Here is a 21,035-nt window from a genome sequence, read left to right as displayed (position 1 = left end):
GGTACCAAACTCAACTTAAGTCTTTTTTGCAGCCTATTTCGTAGAAAATGGCATCCCTTAAAAGCAGAAATCCATAATTCTTGTTTTGGAAACATTTTCAGATTGGCAGCGACAATCTAAGATTTTATGCTATGAACATAGAGCTAGGATCAGTGTATCGGAACACAAAAACAGGGGCTACATAGCAACTTAACCACTAAGTAGAATACTATTCTGGTAGGTTAGCAACAGTTGACGTGCTTATTCCGTAATTATGATACAAATCAAGAAATTTACTGTATTTTCCAGAAAACAAAAAACAGAAAACAAAATCACAACCAAACATGTTATCCAGTGGGCTCAGTGAGCCCAGGCTACATGACACAAATATGAAGCACATGCAATCTGATCAAAGACTCAATATATAGTATTAGTATATACATTATATAATATATCACATACACATCAGTTCACATTCATTATACACTACCACTTAATTACTTCCCACAATAGTTTTCGAGATACTTACCTAGACTGTATTTGCTATCAGTTTGAGCCATTGAGCTTTGATAGAAGATACAGGGAACCAGAGGAAAGTAATACAGAAGCTGAGAAGCAAAGCAAATCCACTGGAGAGTGTATAACTGCCTTCTTACTCTTGTCAAGCAACCCAATAAGAAGAAGCATCACTATTACATGCCCAAGTTTGGTTTTCAACTCATTGATAGTTTTTATTTCTAACCATTTTGGCCGTTCCTGAAAATTTGCCAAGAAGAATAAGAAAACAGAAATTGTCAAAAAATAAAATAAAATAAAACTAAATACCAAACGAAGATATTTGTTAGATATCAAAATTAAAAAGCAAATTTGTGGCTATGCGGTAGATTAGACCAAAATAATAGCATTTTTTGGGGGGTACATTTCCATCTTAATATGTTTGAATTCCAAAATTTATGGTCTATTTGTTTGAATTTCAAAGCACATTTGCATGTTTTCTGCATTTTCTAGTGTTTGGTACAGTGGAAAATGAAGGTCAACGAAAAAAGTTTTCCATGGTCAACACAAAACAAGCTTATTTGGGCAAAAAATGTTTCAACTTTTTAAAGGTGGAAAATATTTTCTGGACTAAAGTCTTACCAACGCCATCACACTACCACTCCCGCCACCACTATCATTACCACCACATCCACCATTACCCCCACCCCCACCACCACCACCACCACCACCTCCATCCCACCGCTACCACCCCACCACCACTATACAACCACTAATATATTAGTTTCAAGAATGCAACCACACATAGTAAATCTGAAAAGATTTTTCATAAAAAATGTTTTCCACCGAAACAACGGAGTGTTAAAGTAAAAGTTGAACTAACTCACAATGAAAAGGAGTCTAGAGCAAACTTGCAATCTCAACGGTGCAAAAGCATCAAAGATAAATAAAACAAAACATACTCTTTTAAATGCTACCAGCTTTCAAAATAAAGTAATACATAAAAGCTGTGAAAAGAATAAATTTTCCATTTTCAGAAGGTTTCCGAGTGTCCCTTATAAAGAATAACCATCAATAAAATGTCATAGACCCATAGTAACGAAATCCACAGAGATTTGGGTTAGACTACCAAGAGCTAAAGTTAGACCAACTTCGCTTGCTGCATTGTAAAGATTAGGCAGCTTACAAAGACTCTGACTGACCTTTAGAGCGAAGAGGCCAAAAAGATTTGATCTGTATGGAATATTTTCCTCCGACTCTAACTTGGCAATTTCAAGAGTACTGATGAAGAGTTCATAGAGACCCATGCCAAAGACCAACATCACAGTCCCCAAAAGATAAACATCTGGAAGTGAAATAAAATGATAATTAGCAACTTTGACAAAGATTGACAGTTGTCTTCAAATTACAAATGAAAAAGCAGATAATAGGGAAGATTTCAGATTTATGAAGATTGAAGTGAACTTGCGTTGTTTAAGTTGGATATGGAGATTGTTAGTGACATTCTAGGTAGTAACAGTAATGTCATCTAAGTTTTGGTTCCCATGTGATTTACATCATTTTGGTTGCAGTTAGCATATTGATTAACTTTATGGCAATGTTAAAATGAATGAAGAGCTTGCATTTGCAACACCACCTGATGAAAAGTAAACAAGAAGAAAAAGCCAATGCTAAAGTAAACTTTCCAACACCTTGATCAATCTAATGCTTATGCAAAAAATTTATATATATATATATACATATTGTATTTTCAAAGATACATATATAAAAAATAATTATTCTTGCCATGTCCCTACCATGTTCGTGTTCTGAGCTTTTGAAATTTGCCACACTGGAATTTTTGTATCATGTTGTATCTATGTCCCGTGTGTGTATCCATGCTTCTTAGGTTGGGGTTTGCAACATCTTTAGCTTTACATAAGTGTCCCCCTTTACAATAAACACACACTCTCATTCTTCATTTTCATTCTTCATACACTTTGTGAATTACTTCGCTCTTTGAACAGATTTTCAACACTTACCATATACCTCAACCTTACAACAAATGCATTATTTTATTTATTTGTTATGTTCCTCATCGTCAAACCATCTAAGCCAACTTCGTATCAATCTTTGGTCCCAACCACCTTCTAATGAACATGTCCATCTAAATCAATATAATTTCACTCATCCATCTATATATCTCCTCATTATATATATATATATATATATATTTTTTGAACATGATCATTTTCAACAGCTGAAGTTTCTTGTGCAATAACCACAGCTCGTTGCCTGGTTCGTATACAAACTCTAGGCTAACATTTCAGTCCCTCACACTACACTTGAGAAGCTCTCCATGACTCCACTACATCCATGCTTTCTCATCAGGCGATAATTCTCGGCACAAATACATTTACAGATGATTAAAATGACTAGTTGCTATCAACACAATTTTATATCAATGGAACTGTATTGTATTTCCATCACAGTATTATCATCATCTTGTATGGAATAGCTGCCGTATCATGCAAGACTCTTTTTTTTTTGGGTAGGTCTGTTAAGCAAGACTTGATTAAACATGGAACTCAAAATCTACCAAGATATAAAACTGTCACACTAATATGGGATTCTATGAATATCTTGAGTTAGTTGCAATTTAGTTGCTTCTTGTATATATATTCCATTGAAGAAATCATCAAGTAGGAGTTCATTTTGGGACAATCAATTTTGACAATAAGTAAAGGATGTTCCTTCATATTGTGGAACTATATTTTGTCGCTAAAAAAAATTTAAGTGCACAACAGAAACAATAGTATTGTCAAAAGTGAAAAATAGTACTGTCAAAACACTTTACTTTATCCCATAAATTAAAAAATTAGCATTTAAATGTTTAAAAAGAGAGAAACAATAAATAAAGGGAGTGGGACGAATGTAGAGAACGGTTCATAAACCCACCGATGGACTCAACCAGCAAGAAAATCACCTTCACCCGGTTCACAAGGTACTGTTTGAAAGATTCCACAACATAAGTGCTGCCCTGCATGCCGCAAAGAATAATGTTGATTAATCTTGTATACACCATAGATGTTTCTGCCATTCAAGAATACTCTCACATAAAATGTGTAGTATAACTATAATGGTTTCTTCAAATCCATATTTTTGCAGAAAATCTGGTAACTTAAGAGTGGGATCTCTCATCTAAGATCAGAAACAATCTAGCGCCTTACTGCAATTTTTAGAAAACAATTTATATATTTATTATATTCAACCATTTATCAAGATTGAAGCTTTACTTTCAAATTGTAAAATATGTAGGCTGAATAATAAAAAGAGAAGCAAAGGAGGAGAAAAATCAGAAGTAGGCAAGAGAATGTGAGAGATTCCTTTCCAACAATTGCTACTTGCTAGAGATTTTGTTTTAATGTCTCAAAAACTGCAAGTGTATCCCATAACTAACACATGTTAGACTACTTTTGTACCTCTTAGTCATCAAAGGTTATTGGTCTCTAAGAATTTCTCCATTCAAAGGTGATTTACACTCTCCCCCTCCCCCTCCCTCTTACCCTCCTCAAATTATTTGTGGTCAATATAGCTACCCAGGCTACTATCCATGCAAAGAAAGCCACTCTGGGTGGGTCTTTGGCTACCAAACCCTAGCCCATCTCCAAACCAGAACGTACTCAACCCCGGCTCATAACAGCATCCCCAAGAAAGCCCCAATGGACTCCACCTCCCAATTAACATTGTCTTGTGGAGCTAATTACCAAACAACCTTCCAAAGGCCTTTTTTTTTTTTTTTTTTTTGATAAATAAATGAACAAATTTATTAGAAAGGCATCAAGACGATGCAAAGAATACAAAAACAATCCACAAAAGCCCAAACAAAACTAACTAATCAAATCCTCCACAAAATGTACAAAAACCAAAACATTTGGATCAACCGAACCCGTAACCCAACTATGCAACACCATCAACAACCAATTCTCTAAGCATGAAACGAAATGACACTCATCCTGAAAAACACGCCTATTCCACTCCAACCACACCAACCAAAACAAACAATGGGAAGCAAAAATCCAGGCCTTCTGACGCCTCTTCCCCACCCTAGCCCCACCCCAACTTTGTAACACACTCAGCACCAACCCCGGTTGCACCCAAACCAAACCAAACAATGCAACAATAAAACTCCAAAGTCAGGATCCCTGCACATGCAACACCAGTTAACCAAAACATGCCATTGCCGAATCAAATTGTCAATAGTCAAAAACTCTCCCAAAGCAACTGTGCAAACAAAGAAAGCAACCTTAGACGGTGATCCCGTCGCCCAAATGCTCTTCCATGGAAACACAACCGCATTACCCCCCACAAGCGCACCATAAAAAGAAGACACTGAAAAAAATCCTTTTCAATCTCAGACAATCCCACACCAAAGAATCCTCTCCATCCCCCCCCCATCCCTCACACCATACAAAAAGCCCAGAAGGTCCACCAGTTGATCCAACTCCCAATCTTGCACATCACGACAAAGATGAATATTCCAAACCAACACCTGCACCTGCACCTGCCCTTGCCTAACTCTAACGGATGCAACCACCTCCTCCCCATCAGCAGCAATAGCATAAATCATAAAGAACATACTCGCCAAAGGCACCTCGTTGCACCACCGATCCTGTCAAAAGCAAGTCCTATCCCTTACCCTCGTGTCCTATCCCAAAATTCCTTCCACCCCAACCAAATCCCCTTCCACAAACCGTGGCCATGAGATTGGACCACCCCCTTGGAGCACCAACCCCCTCTCTCCACCCCATACTTCGCCACCACCACCCTCCTCCACAACCGCTCCCTCTTCTCAGCAAAACGCCATAACCATTTCCCCAAAAGAGTCCGGTTAAACACCACTAACCTCCTCACACCCAAACCCCCCCTCTCCTTAAGAGTACAAATCCTCTCCCACGCCACCAAATGGTAATGAAAACCCTCCCCTCCACTGCCTCACAAAAAGTCCAACTGCAGTTGCTCCAAACACCTAGTGACCGTCACAGGAATCACATGTAACAACATAAAGTACGTCAGGATACTAGAAAAAACACTCTTAATCAACGTTAGCCGCCCTCCATTAGATAAATAATGTCGCTTCCACCACGCCAATCTTTGCTGCACTCTATCTACCACCCCATACCTAGGGCTGCAAATGAACAGAGCCGTTCATGAACAGGCTCGAGTTCGGCTCGGTAAGAGCTCGTTCGAACTCGGTTCGTTAAAATTTTTCTGCGTTCAAGCTCGAGCTCAAGCTCGAGCTTGTTAAATTTTTAATAAACAAGCCCAAACATTCTAAAGCTCGGCTCGTAAGCTCGGCTCGTTAGCTGGCTCGTTTAATATTTATTATTTATATATTAAATAATATAAAAATATGTATAAAAAATAAGAGAAATATGCTATTTATATATTTAAAAAATGTAAATAATAGTTAACTATAGATAGTACATTTACATAATAGTGATAGTAGATATTATTATTTTAGTAAAATATGGACTTTTTTTTAGTATGTTTATATATATTGTATATATAATTGTATAATCAAAGTTTTAATTGTAACTTTAGTCTCACATGTAGGTATGAATTTATAATTTTTTTGGCTCGTTAAGGCTCGTGAATAGGCTCGAGCTCGAGTCGAGCCTAAGCCAACTCGGCTCGAGCTCGGTTCGTTAATTTTTTATTCAGCTCGAGCTCAAGCTCTCGAGCTCGTTAAAATCTTAATAAATAAGCCCAAACATACTAAAACTCGGCTCGGCTTGGCTCGTTTGCAGCCCTACCCACCCCACACCCCTTTTGCCTTACAAGTAGCCCCCAAAGGAAGTCCCAAACAAGAAACTGGTAACTGAGTCACCTTGCAACCCAAGATAGCTACCAACACTGGAAATCGCACCACCTCACCCACGGGAATCAATTCTGACTTTGCCAAATTAACTTGAAGCCCTGACACCGCCTCAAAACACAACAACATACATCATAAATGACCAATCTGAACCGCATCCACATCACAAAAAATGAGTGCATCATCAGCATAAAAGAGATGAGCAACCACCACAGGAGCAGGCCCTGTCCCCACCTCAAAACCTGAAAACAAACCCCCCTGGACCGCTCTGGACAACAACCGACTAAGAGCCTCCACCACCAGAATAAACAATAATGGAGACAATGGATCCCCTGCCGCAAACCTCTCCAAGTAGTAGTTCAACTCAACATTTGTTCTGGATAACTCAAATTCTAGATTTTACTTTTTTCTACCATAATCAATGATCATAATTGAAATGAAACAATGTAAAATTAACAATAATACCTTGATGAAACACAGGAAAGACCCAACCAAAGACCCCCAAACTGCAAAAATTGCCAAGAACCGGCACCTGTAAATAGCCTGTATACAAACAACAAATTTCACTATTCCAGGAAGAAAAAAAAAGTAATGTCTACTACCTTAGAAATTTAGGTTAATTCCATTTTATCTCATATAGTATTGTCATATTTTTTATTTTATATATTTAAACTATCAATTTCATCTATTTAATCCTTAAGATTAAAATTTCCAAAAAAGTAATGGTGAGAAACACAACTTAATGGGCCAAGAAAGTAATTTTATAGTTTGGACAATCTAAACTTTATAACAAAACACCAATTTTCGTAATTACACTACATTAAACAACTTATAAGTGTTTGGTGGTATGATTTAAATTATTTAAATTTTAACCCATCAAACATGCTTTAACCATTAGACTACACTAATTGAAATTAGCAACTTTAGAACTAAATATTTAAATTTAAGTATGAAATTAACCCTAGAAATTTTGTACCTTCTCTATGTTCTCCTCAAATACTTGCAACTTCCCGGGGAAACCCGCGGCAGGACCAGACCCAGTGTCTGGCTCGATGGCCTGTGACAGAGAGCGCACAGAAGAGAGGGTGTTGGGTCTAGATCTGGTAGTCATTGTCGCCGGAAATCTGACCCCAGATTGCCCGAACTCACAAACCCTTCTCGCATTTGGAGCCAATTTTGAGGTGGTTATGAAAAATGTGTTGGTTGGCCTTGCAGATAAGAGTCTAGGGGGTTTCATGGTGGTGGAGAATGTGGATTGTCGACGGTGAAGGGACAGTGCGGCGGCGCGATGGCTGAGGTGAGAATATTGGACAGTGTGACGGTTGGTGGAGACTGAAGAGAGGGAGGTCCCAACTGACAGTTTTAATCTGATTTTTCCAGGAATGATTACAGCCACAAAGACATTTTCAGATTTTTTTTTTTTTAAACTAGTAATTTGATTTTTTTTTTTTAAATAATTAAATACTCATTATTTTTTTAGGTTGGGAGTAATTTTTAAAAATATATTTTGTATGTTTTATTTTTTTAATTAATTTCTAATTTTTTAAATATTTCAGAATAAACTTTTCAAAATTATCTTCCCTACCGAAAGAAAATTGTTACTATTGGTTCATATGTATGTAGTGTTTGGTTTGGATTTTTTTTTGTTCAAATTAAAAAATTAAAATAAAAATCAAAACACAAAAAAGTTAGGAATCAAGATTCATGATTCACAATTTGTCAAGAGTCATTGTATGCAAAGGATATTAAATTTATGAAGTGAGAAATTTATGAGTGAAATGAAATTTAACTACGGATTGTTATCTTTGAATAAATTTTAGCTACAAATTTATGAGTTCGTAATCCTCAAAAAAAAGTAAAAATTGTGTGGGTTGAAATTTCAAACAAACTTGTCATGTGGAGTGATGAGTGAAATGAATTTTTGCCAAACTTGTTTTTGTCCAAATTGAATCTATTTGTACAAATAAAACAAACTAAGCTCAAAATTGACGAATCCATTGCGGTCTAAATTGACAAACTTAGTCATTATACCATAGTCCTCGATAGAGCACTTTTCACTAAGGAGGTGCAAGATTTAGTGGAGCTCAGCGGTGGAGATGAGTCCATTCTTGTCCTAATTGTAGAGCTCGAAGGCATCCTTCAGCTCTTTCAAATTGCCATTGGCTCCGGTGATGTTGCCACCGCATAAATTGGTGAACTCTTTAAGGTTGATGAAGCTATTGTGATAAGTGTTGAGCTCTTCCACCCAATTCACTTTCTCTTCCGGAGTGCCAAATTCGAGAGCTTTCATGACGAATACAAATTCTATCACCATTGGCGTCAAAGTAGCTGAACACCTTATTCATCTTCTTGTGTCTTGCTAGTTGTAGCTCAGCTTTTTGCTCTCCCTTTCGGAAGAATGAAATAGCCTTTACAGTTCGGACTCTACTTGTGTTGGTTCTGATTTTGATTTCACAAGTGTAATGTGAAACAATAGAAACACAAAAAAAGTCCAAATCCGGCAATTTCTTTTGAAAAATCGATGTTTGAATCAAATGCCAAAAATGGACTGCTTTGCCAGATTTCAGAGTCGCCACCTAAATATTTATTTTGAAGAAATTTAGGAAACCCGTGACTCATGCCAAAGGCCATTAGTCCGTCGTTACCAAAGTGTCTTGGTTCGGGAACTAAGGTATGAGAGAGGAAGGTCAATAATTGAACACCCCATTCACCCGATCAAAGATTGGCCTCTACTAATCATGCTGTGATTTTTATGTACAGTATATGCTCTTGCTCTATATGTAACATACAAGTATAGAATAATTTCACGAAAAGTTGGAACGTTTGGAAAAAAATATTTTGAATATGTATCACTGAAAATGGTGATCTCATATATACATGAATTAAAGTATTCCAGTTCAAGTGATTAGCCTTCATCCACAGGCATTCAAACAGGTATATCAAATAAGCAATTAGCCTCATGGTAGTATGTTTTGATATGACAGCATTCACACTTATGCAATACACTAAAGCAGAAATGCTTACCTTAATGTTCGAAGACGAGTCCAAAAAGAAAACAAGTAGTTAGAAAAAAAATGCACGATCCTAATTTAATGACTAATGCAACACATGCAACGTGCAATTAAGGTTCGGCTACTAGTATGACATGTGAGTCAATTCAAGGCATGTTATAGCGCATATATGCAAGTAAGGAGTTTGAATTTGACATTTGAATAATACGATGAGCCGAACTTTTATGCATGTAAACGAATGGATGCAAATCATGAAAAATGCTAATTAAACATGATATCCCTAATCTAACCATCATAAGCAGTGAAATAAAATGGAGAAAGAATGGAGGTTGGAAGACATACAACGTATTACATATTTGTCCTCGCGAATGAGGGTCTGAATGTCCAAGTGTCCGAATAAATAATTATTACAAAGCCGAATGACTAATAAATGAAAGGAACTGTCTAATTTATTACAATAATAATATGCAACGATTGCTCGATGCTCCTCAGGAGTTATTCTGTCTGCCTCGCTAGGATTTGTTTAGTTTCACCCCTAGTTACTACTTTCGAAAAGTGTATTGTTTTGCAATTTATTGGAGCATTGCCGACCCCGAAACGCGACTCAGTCGAGCCCTAAATAAATCCAATACTTTGTTTTCTTGTGGAAATTTGTTTTTTGTATCTAAGGTGAAACAGTGCAGACAGGGTATTCCTAGCCATGTTTGTCTTTGTTTTTACCATTCTCTATCATAAAAATACTCAAGAGATGGTTGTAATCATCTCCAAAACCATCAATTAGCAAGTTGATTACTTGATGATCTCAAATACAATTTGGACAATGATTAATAAATACAATGAATAAACAACCACCCCTCCCTCTTATCATTAAGTGAATTCAAGAAGGGAAGTAAAGACGCTTCAAGGTTCATCAAAATATCACGAATTGATGTAAGACAAGCCTTGACACAATAAACTTGGTATAATGTCCGACCGAATTCAATTAATCATATTGACTCTTTATGTCGGTTGTAATCCAATTTTAATCAATTTTATTAACTTTTTTTTATTACCTTCCAATTTATTTATCTTTTCTCCTGTTTGTGCAAAAGTGATATTTATGTCCACTAAGTCAAAAACACAATAAAGAGAAACAAACATCAACTTAACCCGAGAAACAATTGTATTATCTTCAGGGGAAATTACAAAGGAATAGTCAAACTTGTTTACAAGCGATAAGAGATTCCAATTCAAACTCAAGATGTGCAACAATGACCAGTCAAGCTCAAAAGAGTGATAATGACTTAGAAAAACCCAAACTTGAGTGATAATGACTTGAAATCCAAACTTGATAATGAGTGATAATGACATTTTCCTTGGTGATTTCCAAGGGTCAATTAGTCCCTTAAAAGTAAACACAATGATGAATAAAGAGAAATTAAAAATAAAAAATTGTGCTTTAGTATAAGAACATGTATACATTTAGGGTAGCGAACCTCCAAAAAATTTAAACCGTTAAGTATAGAACGTTTTATGCCTTTAGTAGTAAATCCCCTAAGAGATTAAATCAGTAAGCATAGAGCGTTGTATACTTTTGGTAATGAACCTCCTAAGCATGAAACGTTTTATGCCTTTGGTAATGAATCTCCAAAGAGATTAAACCATTAAACATAGAACGTTTTATACCTTTGGTAATGAACCTCCTAAGCATAAAACGTTTTATGCCTGTGGTAGTGAATCTCCAAAGAGATTAAACCATTAAGCATAGAGTACTTTATACCTTTGGTAATGAACCTCCGAAGATATTAAACCATTAAGTATGGAAGAGTTCATTTTTTATACTTGAACCACAATCTTAATTTTTCACAACTTTTTAATCGAAATAAGCAAAGAATGGAGGGAGGTTGCAGAGATGATTATGTGAAGTTGATTAATTGGTTAGTACAAACAAACTTGATATTTAAAACATAAATAGTTGAAATAAATTAAACAACCTCCTAAATAACATACAATAGTGTTGAAATTAAGCTATAGAAAGCGAACAAAATTAAATAGAATCAAGTTAGTAAACAAGTAGAAGGAAGGGTGGTTAACCCTCCACTTTTACAACTTCAAATCACATAGTTTAGATGTTGAAAAATAGCCCAAAAAGAATTCGAGAGAAACCTACCACTTTTACTATTCACTGACGGAGGTTACTATTAATTGCCAGATGTACTATTCATCGTCAGGGGTACTATTCACCGCCGGAAGTTACTATTCACCGCCAAAGGTTACTATTCATCCAGTGAGGTAAATTATTTAAAGTAATAAACTATAACAATTTATATACAATATTTGAATTACCGAAAATATGTGAGTGGTGTAGCCTTCCCATTAAAGCGATAAAAAAAATAGTTATGAAAAGAAGTAAATGAAGTATTTAAACAAATTATATAACATTTTTAAATTAAATGAAAATTTACGAAAACTCACATTCTGGGAAAATGATAAATTTTCTGAGTCACAAACTTTCTTTTAATTACTCTCAAGTCTGTGGAATGTGTTCTCAATTCTCAGTTCAAAATTTGGAATTACAGCTTTAGTAGTTGGTTTTTGAATGGTGTATTGATGAAATGGAAATAAAAATATCAAAGAAAATATTTTATTTTTCCCCTCTCTCTCTAAAAAAAAAATTAATTTTCTTTCTTTCTGATTCTTTTTCTCTCAAACTCTCTCGCACCACTTTATTTTTCTCTCCATGATTAGCCCGCCTTTTCTTTTCTTTTTTTTTCCTCTTGAGCCTCTCCCTCTTTGCCCTTATATAAACAAAAAGTATAATATAATAATATAAAGATTGTAATATAGATATTATATAAAAATATCTTATATATATGTTATGTTGATAGATTTGGACAATTTTTTTATTATGTTTCTTTTATAATATATATATATATAATATAATATATAAAATATCTAAAATATATAATTTATACCAAAATACTAAACATATAATATAATAAAATAACTTTTTATTATTTTATTTTCTATATATAAAATATATAATTTATACCAATTTATATAAAAATACAAAAAATATGAACAAGCACATAACATTATGCAAAATTACAAAAATACTAAACTAATGAAATATTTAGTATTTTAAAACAATTTAGCTATAATGGTAAAGGTTGTGATTAAAGTTCAAATTCCATCTTTTTTACTGAGGATTCTATGAAAAATATATTCTAATTGTTATAATTGAGTAATCAAAAGAAAGTATTAAAATCTTAAGACCGATCAAAATGGGATGTCTACGCTAGTGCACTGATGGCTTTGGGCCATAGTCAAGGTTTGAGGATGAGTAGAGTGAGAATTGAAGATTTGATTTTTCTAGAGAGAAATATTAGCAAATAATAAACACGTCAATTTCAACAGGTAAATACGTTAATTTTAACGATACGAGATTGCCTTTATGGAAACAAAAGGAGCGTAGATTTATGCTCTTAAGAATCTATAAAATGGATTTATGGACTAAGTGCCATAATTTTTTTCATTCAACATAATTAAACAATCAGTAATGTTATGGATTCAAATATAAAAATTTAAAAATTATTCAAAATTTCATATCAATAGTTCAGATTAATTTCATATGTAGATTCTATACTTTAACAATTCAATCTCCACCACACATTTATTTATGACTAGATTTTGGATCCCAAATTCTACAACACTAGTTTTTTTGTTATAAAATACTAGCATATTACCCATGTTATGTACAGGGTATAAATAAATAATTAAAAATTATTTTTTAAAATTAAATAATAATAAAAAATTATTTGACATATGTAGTAAAAATGATTCATAATCAATTAAATACATGCCATAATTTAATTAATAAAAATTAAATAATAAATAACAAAAGTTATATTTGTGATAAAATATGAATACATTTCATTTCATAAGTTTTGTAATTTTAGTTTACCATATGATAGTAGTAAATTATATTTGTTAATATACTATTGTTTTATGTCACGACCCCAAACCCGGCCCCATGGGTTTAGCACCGTAACCGGCCAGTAATCCGAGATTACCGAAGGCCTGCTTAACAATAGTACAGTAAAACAGAGTACAGGGCCTGGCGGAAGCCAATACAGTAAATAAACAGTGTCCAATGAGCTGTGCCAGTCAGGATGCAAAAGACTTTTCATACATATATACGTAAACAGTACAGAACAGTATGTACAATATTTACATTCATTCAGAATAGGGACTTAATCCCTTATAGAGTAGTACAGCACAGTGCAATCAGTCTATGCAGTTCACAAAACAGATACAGGGACAGAAGGGGGAAATAAAAGACCCCTAAGCCATAGCATGGCAGACTCGGAACCTCGCAGTGAGGCATAGTGGTTGGCTTGACAAAACTGGAGTTTATCCCTGACGCTTTTAGTCACGTTCTGGTGTCTGTACACCTACATATATATATGAGCAGTGAGCTAAAACCCAGTGAATAACACAATGCGTAAAGGGGTTAAAAATGAATGTCCTTACAGTAATGAAAACAGTTCATTAAATCAGTATTTCAGTCGTTCAGTCAGTGCAGTCATATGTGGTACATCCTCTAGCATAGCAGTACAGTAAACAGTAGGTCTTAAAAGACCGAACAGTAAATGATGGCCATCAGTCAGTAACAGTAGTGGTTCCAACGAGGGAACCGACAGAGATCTCTGTAACAGTAACAGTAAACAATAGTTGCTAAGGATGCCACAATACAGTTCAGAATATAGGACATATATTCATTCAATTAACAGTAACAGTTCAGAAAGCAGTACAGTTCAATTGTTCAGAAAATAATCATTTTGAACATATCTTTACACAAATGTTACTCACAGAGTTCCGGGCTACAGTAAAGCTAGAGCGCGTCCCCAGTCGCCAACCCTACACAGTTACAGATTAACACACACTAAGCTACACAGTTGGGAAAATAATAACTTAATCCCTAATTGCCTCGGTGTGTTTCTACATCTATATCTCAGTAAGATGTCTTAAACTAGGCCTAAGGATGCCTAGAATGAGATGAGGATGCAAAGATGCTCTTGAAAAAGCATTTCCAGACTTTTCAGAAAATAGGGGTCACGCTCGAGCGTATGTTAAACCGCTCGAGCGGACATGCAGACAAAGGCTTCTGCTTGAGCGTAGACTTACCCGCTCGAGCGTTCTGCAAAACAGTCAAAAATGCTGGATAGGCGAAAATCACGCTCGATTGGGCGCTTGACACCCGCTCGAGCATGAGACATAACGTCCCGCTCGAGCGTCAATTCTTCCGCTCGAGCGGACTTCAAAACAGAACAAAATGCTGGGAGCACGATTTCCACGCTTGAGCGCCAGTCACCCTGCTCGAGCGTGAGTCCAAATTATGGAAATTTCATATTTAAACCTCAAGCTCAAAACCAAGTTTTAAACCATAAATTTCGATCCTCTTGGGCCAATTTTCCAGAAAACACATCAAAACTCATACTTTAACATGATTCAAAACTCAATTTGTAAAATCAAAGCCCAAGGGTGTTTCAAATAAATCCAATTCAAACCAATTTCCATGAATATGAAAAACATGCAAACATGCATGAATTTAAACCATTTCAAATGCTAGCTCAATTTGTGCCAATTCTTACAAAAACAAGATGAAATCATGGCTTATAATCAAAACATGGACATGCATGTGGCAAATTCTCCATGGAATCAACTCAAATTCGACAATTCAAACATGCATGCATGGAATGAGCTCCAATTCAACATTAATGAACCAATTCTTGACTTAACTCTTCAATTAGACATGAACCATGCAAGAATCAACTTAAACACAATAATGAGGGGTTGAATTTCCTTACCTAGGTCTTCAATTACAAGAGTAGAAGTTCAATTAGGCAAATCTCCTACAAATTCTCCAAGTCTCCAAGCTAGACTCTCACTTGAACTCAATTTCTCTCCCTCTAACTCTCTCTATGGTCGGTTGTGTGCAAGAAATGGGGGAAGAAATGTTTTGTTTGAGTGTATGAGAAGGTCAAAAAGGTTCAAGTAGTGGGCCACTAAGTAGTCTAATTGTAAATAAGTCCAATTCATGTAATTTGGTACCATTTAATCTAATTTAATCATACCTAATCAGTTTTCAGATAAATATGCTATAAAATCACATAAATTACGATGATCATAAAACACTAATCGATTTCTGGTTCGGCCGCCGATAAGGCCTTCAATTAATAGTTTAACACAAAGACGCGAACAGATAATCAATTAACCCAACAGATAGAATTACAATTAAACAGATATACTCAGTCAATTCGTTTTCAATTTCAATTCGTTTTCAATTCCAGTCAGTTAGTTCAGTAGTTTATTCAGGTCAATTGTCAGTCATAATCAGTTTCAGTTTAACGGTAATCAGTGGTTATTCGGCAAACAGTGACGAGGGTTGTTACATTTTAGTATTTTCATTATTAAAAAATTAAAACTAATAAAAAAAAAATTAGTTGAGAGTTTGAACCTTAAAGAAATCCTATTGAATTGTAATTATATATAATATAGATATAAATTATTTAAAATTGAAAATATAAATATACATTACTCAATCATAATATGAGCTGGTTTGGGATATGGGTTGGCTGTTTGATTTTTTGACTATTTTAATCTGGGGCTAAAAAGTCTCGTTTGGGATAAGTTTTTTGATTTTTTTTTTTACTTTTATGAGAACAAAAATGAAAAAATCATGAGCTGAATGTGACATTTTGTCTTATTTGGTTAAAATAATCTATTTTATCGTATATGGCTATTTTAGCTTAAATGTTCTTCCCAAACAAGCTCTATATATAAATCTCTACATATATATATACACGTTTAGTGTGTATGAAAATAATGAGTTTTGATATATCCGTTAAGTAATAATGGCCATGGTGAGAAAAAAAAAAATATGTTGCAAAATTTTAATTAAATAAATCATTTTATACTTTACAATGAAGAATTTAAAATATTTTGCAAATATTTTTTGAGTGTGTGATTTATTAATTATTATTTTTAATTGGAATGTAAGGAATGAATAATTTTAAAAATAAAAAATGTATTTTTTATTTAAAAAAATTAAGTATGTAATTTATTAATTATTTTTTAAAATAAAAAATTAATAAATTTACATCGAATTCTTAAAATTCTCACTAAATATAATGGTCTCTTTTGGAAAGTTGACTATTTTAGTAAATTATTTTAGGTTTTTAACTATTTTAGTGGATTAAAATATTTGTTTTTGGGAAGAAGGTTGCATTTTTTTTTAATTGGATGTGATTTTTTTTTTAAACGGTAAAAAAAATTACTTTGAAGTGTCATCACGGCATCTGTGGGCATAGGCTCTGAGATAATCGGTTGCCAGCTTGGTTTGATAAAACTTATAGGAAATGACCCATTATCGAGATACCAGTGGAGCTCATCAATCACCCCTAGCAAGGTCAAGGTTCGATCGGATATGAGGTCTCCGAAGAGAACCACTGGAAAATACACAGCATTTCATGCCTCCCAATAGTCGAACTTGACTCATTGTTGATGCCTTCACCATTGAGCCACCACTCCCGATTGTAATTGGATGTGATGTTCGTGAAAAAATAGAAAAATAATTAAGAATTTGATGTGATATTTTATCTTATTAATTATTTTAACATATTTTGTTTTTTGTTTTTTTGTGTGTGTAGATTTTAGTAAAAAAAGAAAGAAAGAAAAAAAAGAGTTAATTACCTAAAAGTCTTATTTAGAAATGTTATGGAAGTTCAGGTCCTATCTAAGATTTTTTGAACCAATAAATCCTATTTAATAAAACTGAGAATATTATCAGTTTTTTTTTTAATTTTTAAAACTAAGATTATTATTAATTTTGCATAGTAATGTCTTAGATAATTGTTTTACTAACTGATGAAAGAAAACAAAACATGAGATTAAACATTTTTACATTCTACTTATTGATTTGATTTAATTATCCAATAAAACAAAAAATATTATCAATTTTTTTTTAAATTTTAAAATTAATAACATTGTCATTTTTTTTAAAGAAAATTTTTAGTTTTGTACAAAAAAAAATCAGTTTTGCATAAAAAAATTAAATTTTTTTTTGCACATAAGTTTTTGTTTTTATAGTTTTTTCAATTTGATGATATAAAGTTTTAAAAATCAAAATAAATGTTAAATCATCATGTTCTTTTATAAATAATAATAAATGATAAACAATTATTACTTAAAGGACAATTATAACTATTAAAAATTTAATTAAGACTTGAAAATTTAAAAAATCTTAGTTAAAATTTAATAGAATATAAGTTCATAAATTAAAATTATATATAAATGCCAAAAAAAAATCCCTAAAATTAGGTTCCAAACAACCCAATATATCAGTGCTTGTTTGGCTAACATTTTGAGACTAAAAAAAGTATAAAAAGAAAAAATAAGCTATATAAATTAATAAGATAAAATATCATTTTTTACTTATATTTATTACACTTTTATTTTTACAAAAATTAAAAAAATCTCAAAATAAAAATTAAGTGACGCCAAAAAATTTTCAAACTAAAAAAATTAATTATATATTAACCAATGTCAAACCACAGCTTAGACAGTTACAGATAGGTCTAATTATACATTTTTTCGAATATCGGGAAGTGAGTGCAAATTACCACAAATAAAAGCCCGCAAAATTGTCTCCTCCGTCGCTGCGTCTCACTCTCTCTCTCAGTTGGTCACCGGAAGGCTGAAGCTTCACAGTCAGAGGAAGAAGATAAATTCGAACAGCCGCGAATCGTTAGTAGCCTCTGTCTCCTCTCTTTGTGTGTGTGTGTATATATATTTATGTATACAATCATAGATTTTTTTCTCTGATTTTACATTTCTTCGACTTTTGTGTTTTCTCAGATTTTTAGCTTCTGCTAGTTTTTCAATTGCACCTCCTCAATCATCAATGTCAGGTTTTCAAAAGTTCAAATTTTTCGTAGTTAATTATAATAGTTGTAATAATATATATACATATAAATTTGCTTAGGGTTTCAACATATTTTCAAATGGAGGCAATGGCTGAAAACCCTAGCAGTAGACTATCCTCTGTTCCCCTCTTGCACCCACCTCAGATCTACCCTTCATCATCACATACCTCAAAGCAACAATCACATCAATTACAACAACACCCAACTTATCTTGAAACCCCTGATGTGTCCACAAGAGCTAGAATTCTCTGTGAAATTCTCACCAAGGCGTCACCTGACAAGGTCGAGACCGCTCTTTCTTCCACTGGAATCAAACCCTTGCCCGAAATTGTCGAAGAAGTACTCAAACACTCATATGGGTTTCCCTCGGCTGCTATTACGTTTTTCCGGTGGGCTGGGATGAACCAGAAGCACTCCGCCTATGCGTGGAACCTGATGGTAGATTTGCTTGGCAAGAACGAGTCGTTTGAGCAAATGTGGGACGCAATTCGATCGATGAAGCAAGAAGGGGTCTTGTCTGTGGCAACGTTTGTGTCGGTGTTCGGTAGCTATTGCAGTGCAGGTAAGATTAATGAAGCTGTCATGACCTTTGATGTGATGGACAGGTACGGAGTTGAGCCCAATATTGTGGCTGTGAACTCTTTGTTGAGTGCAATATGTCGCGAGAATAACCAAACTTTAAAAGCGCTTGAGTTTTTTGAGCGGATTAAGACTAAGATTGCCCCAGATGCGGATTCGTTTGCTATTTTGTTGGAAGGGTGGGAGAAGGAAGGGAATGCTGCGAAGGCAAAGAACACATTTGGGGAGATGGTGATTCGGGTTGGTTGGAGCCCACAATACATGTCTGCTTACGATGCATTCTTGACAACTCTTGTTCGTGGGTCGCAGGTTGAAGAGGCAATCAAGTTTCTTCAAGTTATGAAGGGGAAGAACTGCTTGCCAGGTTTGAAATTCTTCTCTAATGCTCTTGATATTCTTATCAAGCAGAATAATTCAGCCCAAGCTGTCCTTTTGTGGGATATAATGGTGGGTAATGGATTGATACCCAATTTAATAATGTACAACGCGATAATTGGTTTAGTTTGCAACAACAATGACATTGATAATGCTTTCCGTTTCCTTGATGAGATGGTCTTTTATGGTGCTTTCCCTGATTCTTTGGCATATAACATGATTTTCCAATGTTTGATCAAGAACAAGAAGGTTCGCGTAGCGGGCAGGTTTTTCTTCGAGATGATCAAGAATGAATGGCCTCCAACACATTCAAATTGTGCTGCTGCCATCACCATGTTCTTTAATGGTGATGATCCCGAGATGGCAATTGAAGTCTGGGAATACATGATTAAGAATCATGTTCTGCCTCTTGAAGTGAGTGCAAATGCATTGCTAACTGGGCTTTCTGATATGGGCAGGCTTACAGAGTTGAAGAGGTTTACCGAGTATATGCTTGATAGAAGGGTTGAGATCTATGAATCGACAATGGAAAAGATGAAACATGCTTTTTTTAAGGAGGGCAGAAGTGCACGTGATACGTATGATAGTCTTTCGAGGAAGTGGAAATCATCCTAGATGTTGTTGCATTTTGTTCTTTCAATGGGCTTTAGGAATGTTTTTTGGTAATATGCGACACTTCTTAGTTGTGTGGAAGTTATAAGTGCAAACATTATGAACACAAGCTAGTTTTACCTTTTATTGGTAATTAATCCATAGTGAATGGACTGCATTGCTTCCCCGTACCTTTGCATTGAGACATGTTATCATTTTATTTGCTGTTTTCCTGTTCGCTGGTTATGCCCGCCTTGTTCCAGTAACTTGTTTAATTTCAGTTTTTTATACCTATTTTGTCTTCTCTTTACATATAACTTTTTGAGGGCACATGGGTTATTGATGTATATTGCTTTCTTAGTTTCCTTACCCCTTCTCAACATGATAATGATGGGACAGGAGTGCTTCATTAATTTTGTGCCTTTTTTGAATGTGTGTGCACATGTATTTTTTAAGCTTTTATTGAACAACTTTTTTTTCTTATATTTTTTCTTGAGTTTTTAGATCTTTAGAAAGTTACGGTTTTTGAATGCTATTTTTTTCCCTACCCAATCATATATGGTGTCTGATTTTGCAAATGCCTACTTATGTAATTCTACTCGTTTGTTGGTTTTGTGTTTCTTAACTAAAACACCGATAGAGTGCTTTCTAAGGGAAGTCAAGGATTACCATTAGTATTAACTTCTTTTCGTTTATTCTGTTTAACACACAAGAGAATCATTTTGGGCTTGTTTCGTTTGTATCTCAAGATACAATTTTTGAAAAAAAATTTCAAAATTTTGTTTGGTTCAAATTTTTTGAAAAAAAAATTCAAAATTACTTTCTCTGTCCTACACATCAATCAATCACTTTTTCTCTCCTCTCTTTTTCTCAATCACTTTTTCTATCACACACATCTACTCAAATACAACAAAATGTCAAATCATCCCAAACTCCCAAACTATTTTCAAAATATACAACCAAACAAATCAAAAAAATTTCTAAACTCTCTCCCCAATTTTTTTTTTTGAAAATTTATCTCAAAATACAAACTAAACACACCTTTTATTTTTTTTTCCCAATACTTCCATGAAATGGATTAAAATGTGGATGATTGAGGATGAGTGTAATGTTGGCATATTATAATCACCGAAAGTCTCTTAGTATTTTATTAGCCGAAAGGCACTAGGGTCTGTAATCATT

The 21,035-nt window shown here is 34.2% G+C and overlaps 2 protein-coding genes across 3 annotated transcripts; one reads left to right on the top strand and one right to left on the bottom strand.

Moving 5' to 3' along the window:
• Positions 1–385: 385 nt before the first annotated feature.
• On the bottom strand, positions 386–7,722 carry LOC114269039 (uncharacterized). Its single transcript, XM_028210303.2, has 5 exons — positions 7,308–7,722; positions 6,797–6,874; positions 3,412–3,493; positions 1,677–1,819; positions 386–735 (listed from the first exon to the last, which is right to left on the bottom strand). Exons 1-5 carry the CDS (start codon positions 7,566–7,568, stop codon positions 526–528), a joined length of 774 nt encoding a protein of 257 aa, XP_028066104.2. The 5' UTR covers positions 7,569–7,722; the 3' UTR covers positions 386–525.
• Positions 7,723–17,946: 10,224 nt separating this feature from the next.
• On the top strand, positions 17,947–20,040 carry LOC114269038 (uncharacterized). Of its 2 annotated transcripts, none has more exons than XM_028210301.2 (2): positions 17,947–18,129; positions 18,241–20,040. In XM_028210301.2, the coding sequence occupies exon 2, from the start codon at positions 18,387–18,389 to the stop codon at positions 19,875–19,877; it is 1,491 nt and encodes a 496-aa protein (XP_028066102.2). In that variant the 5' UTR covers positions 17,947–18,129; positions 18,241–18,386; the 3' UTR covers positions 19,878–20,040. The 2 variants fall into 2 exon arrangements, with proteins under 2 accessions (XP_028066102.2, XP_028066103.2); XM_028210302.2 differs by having other exon boundaries at positions 17,957–18,129; positions 18,368–20,040.
• Positions 20,041–21,035: the final 995 nt, after the last annotated feature.

The sequence above is a fragment of the Camellia sinensis genome, chromosome 13 (assembly GCF_055761805.1).
Source record: "Camellia sinensis isolate YWXY chromosome 13, ASM5576180v1, whole genome shotgun sequence".
Lineage (NCBI taxonomy): Eukaryota > Viridiplantae > Streptophyta > Magnoliopsida > Ericales > Theaceae > Camellia > Camellia sinensis.
The sequence above is the reverse complement of the archived record's forward strand: the minus strand, read 5'-3'. Positions and strand labels throughout refer to the sequence as shown.

What these genes read in the sequence shown, in the direction of transcription:
- LOC114269039 (XM_028210303.2), bottom strand. Translation starts at nt 7,568, where the DNA reads ATGAAACCCCCTAGACTCTTATCTGCAAGGCCAACCAACACATTTTTC. An exon ending in TTGAGGAGAACATAGAGAAG is followed by an intron (nt 6,875 to 7,307) that starts GTACAAAATTTC and finishes GTTTGTATACAG; the next exon opens with GCTATTTACAGGTGCCGGTT. An exon ending in CTTGCTGGTTGAGTCCATCG is followed by an intron (nt 1,820 to 3,411) that starts GTGGGTTTATGA and finishes TTTCACTTCCAG; the next exon opens with ATGTTTATCTTTTGGGGACT.
- LOC114269038 (XM_028210301.2), top strand. Translation starts at nt 18,387, where the DNA reads ATGGAGGCAATGGCTGAAAACCCTAGCAGTAGACTATCCTCTGTTCCC.